The 2,750-nt window shown below is 41.2% G+C and overlaps 1 protein-coding gene across 1 annotated transcript; it reads left to right on the forward strand.

Annotated features, from left to right (window-relative positions):
* The first annotated feature begins 1,413 nt into the window (after positions 1-1,413).
* Positions 1,414-2,744, forward strand: LOC104991596 (tetratricopeptide repeat protein 9C-like). Its single transcript, XM_010844137.1, has one exon. The coding sequence runs from the start codon at positions 1,479-1,481 to the stop codon at positions 1,992-1,994; it is 516 nt and encodes a 171-aa protein (XP_010842439.1). The 5' UTR covers positions 1,414-1,478; the 3' UTR covers positions 1,995-2,744.
* The last annotated feature ends 6 nt before the right edge of the window (positions 2,745-2,750 follow it).

Consider the following 2,750-nt stretch of genomic DNA (forward strand, 5'->3'; position numbering starts at 1 on the left):
AAGCTATTCTATAAAATTTTATCAGTGCTATGATTGGAGAAGTATGGAGTGTTATAGAAGCACACTGCAGTACCTCTCACCCTCTTTGGTCACCTTTTTGATCCCTTTCAGGGCCCATTTCTGACCAGGCTGAGGAATTCAGCTGTGTTCTTTTGATGTGCTGCAGATGAACCCCTTTTGATATCCTTGCTTGTCACTAAAGCTTGCCTGAACTCCACGTCACCTTCCTATTCCTTGGTACATGTGCTGCACTCAGAAAGTAAATAGCAATATTCCATTCATATTTCCACACTCTTTTCATTAAGCCTCAATAGTTTGTCAGCACAAATGTGGTACTATCCAAAGGGGTCCCCAGGAACATACAAGATATATGCTATACCAGCTGATAACTTTAACATTTTTAAGAAACTCATTAACTTATTAACCTGTTAAACTCATTAAACTATTTAACTCATTTAAATATTAATAAGTGGTTAGGCTACTTATCCTCAAGATCTTCAACAAATCTATAAAGCAGTATATCTGAGCACTCTCCAAGATAGGTGACAAAACCTTACTTTCCCAGCATGTTTTGCAGTTAAGATTCAGGCATGTGACCTGGACTCCATCAATCAGAGGCAAGGGCAAAAGTCTTAGTGGTAGCACCCAGTGCCCAAGATCAGGGGTATCTCTATTCATCCAAGGCATCATGGTGTGGAACCATTCTACAGTGGGGCCTGGAGCATCATCACTGGCCTGGTAGTCTCCAAGTCTCATTTTTTAGCTATCCTGGAGATTCTATTAGCTATCTAGTATTTAAAATTTGTGTGTGCAGCTTTGATTAACTAGAGGTAGTTTTACTATTTATAACTAAGAATTCTGTATCTAGAAAATAATGATAATATAGGATACTATAGTATCACATAGAATGAACATCTGTATTAATGTATGGAGAATTTTTGAGAACGTATCTAAGATGAGATAGGAAGAATATATAAGCACTAGCCAGTCAAAGCGCAGGGAGAAGAAAGTTTAGGAACAGTCTGGAGGAATTTACAAAAGTCTGGAAGTGAGCAAGATTTGGAAAAATGGCAAGAGATGAAGTTAGACTAGAGATAATCATAGGCCAGATTTTGCGGAGCCCTGTGAACTATGAAAAGAAATTGAGACGACTCTTTAGTTACTGCGTTAAAGTTTTCGTGTTTTTTTCTCACCCGGGAGTCGCCGCTTTGGGAAATCAATTAATCTCAGGCTTTGCTGTTTCCACATCTACTTCCTGATCAGATGCTTGCACTTCCAGAGATTAAAAAGTAACTGTAGAGAAGAAAGGAAGGGGCTGTAGTAGAATCAAGCAGTCATTCCCTGAGAGGCCTCCTGGATAAGGAGAATTTCCTTGCTTTTTTAAGTCAGCTGCCAAAATTCGTCGCTTCGCTCCTATTCCTAGAGCTTCGGTTGTTCTTTCACGTCCCAATTCCTCAAGAGCACTGGGCGACAGAGTTATGGAGAAACGCCTGCAGGAGGCTCAGCTGTACAAGGAGAAAGGGAACCAGTGTTACCGGGAAGGGAAGTACCGGGATGCTGTAAGTGGGTACCATCGAGCTCTGCTGCAGCTGCGGGGTCTGGATCCAAGTCTGCCCTCCCCGATACCTAATCTGGGACCTCAGGGCCCGGCCCTCACACCTGAACAAGAAAACCTACTTCACACCACCCAGACAGATTGCTACAACAACCTGGCTGCCTGTCTCCTTCAGATGGAACCAGTAAACTATGAACGGGTGAAAGAGTACAGCCAGAAAGACCTGGAGCGGCAGCCTGATGATGCCAAGGCCTTGTATCGGGCTGGAGTGGCCTTTTTCCACCTGCAGGACTATGACCAGGCCCGGCACTACCTCATGGCTGCTGTCAATAGGAAGCCAAAAGACGCCAACGTCCGGAGGTACCTTCAGCGGACACAGTTGGAACTCAGCAGCTACCATCGGAAAGAGAAGCAGCTCTACCTGGGCATGTTTGGTTAAAAGAAGAAAGATACTCCTCCACTTGAACTTAGATGAACCATTAGAGACCCATCAAAGGGAAACCTGAGCCTCAGCAAGAGAAATTACCCCCACACCTCTGACTGAGGTGAACTTCTGTTTTGCTTCTAGTGCTGCACAAACTCTTCTATCACTTACATAGTCTGTGTTTTTGTTTCCCCATCTTTCTATTTATATGGCTTTTAATATATGGTATTATATATCAGAAACATTTGCCTTGAGAAATACAACCAGAAAACACTCATCAGTTATAGGTGGATTAATCATAGCTCTGGCATAGATTTTGATGATAGATGTTGGTAGATGTAGTCATATACAACGGATAAGGCTTAGCAGAAGATGAAGTAATAAGGACAGGCAGAAAGGAATGTTTTCCCTTCGTTTCCTCAGATTTCTAAAGCCAAAATGGGAAGCCCTTACACAGGTCACAAACTGGCAAATACATACTGTGAAACTAGTCAATAATAAATTGGATCCACATGCCTCAAAATGAAAGATTTAAAAGTAACTACTTCATTAATTCCTTTTTCTTAATGTTCCACATACATTGAGATTCTTTATCCTCCACAAAAGTATCTAGTTCCTCTTGTTTCTCTTGATAATTTCTAACTATTGTAGCCTTGCTATTGCTCACACTCAGATCATTAATGTAGTATACTTATTTATTTATTTTTTATTAAACCCTTCTGTCTTAAAACCCCTGGAGTCAAGCATCTAAGTATATATTTTATAACCTTT

The sequence above is a fragment of the Bison bison genome, unplaced genomic scaffold (assembly GCF_000754665.1).
Source record: "Bison bison bison isolate TAMUID 2011002044 unplaced genomic scaffold, Bison_UMD1.0 scf7180017864195, whole genome shotgun sequence".
In the NCBI taxonomy this organism is placed as follows: domain Eukaryota; kingdom Metazoa; phylum Chordata; class Mammalia; order Artiodactyla; family Bovidae; genus Bison; species Bison bison.

Bases quoted from the DNA above. Each gene is read 5' to 3' on its own strand.
- LOC104991596 (XM_010844137.1), top strand. From the start codon at position 1,479: ATGGAGAAACGCCTGCAGGAGGCTCAGCTGTACAAGGAGAAAGGGAAC.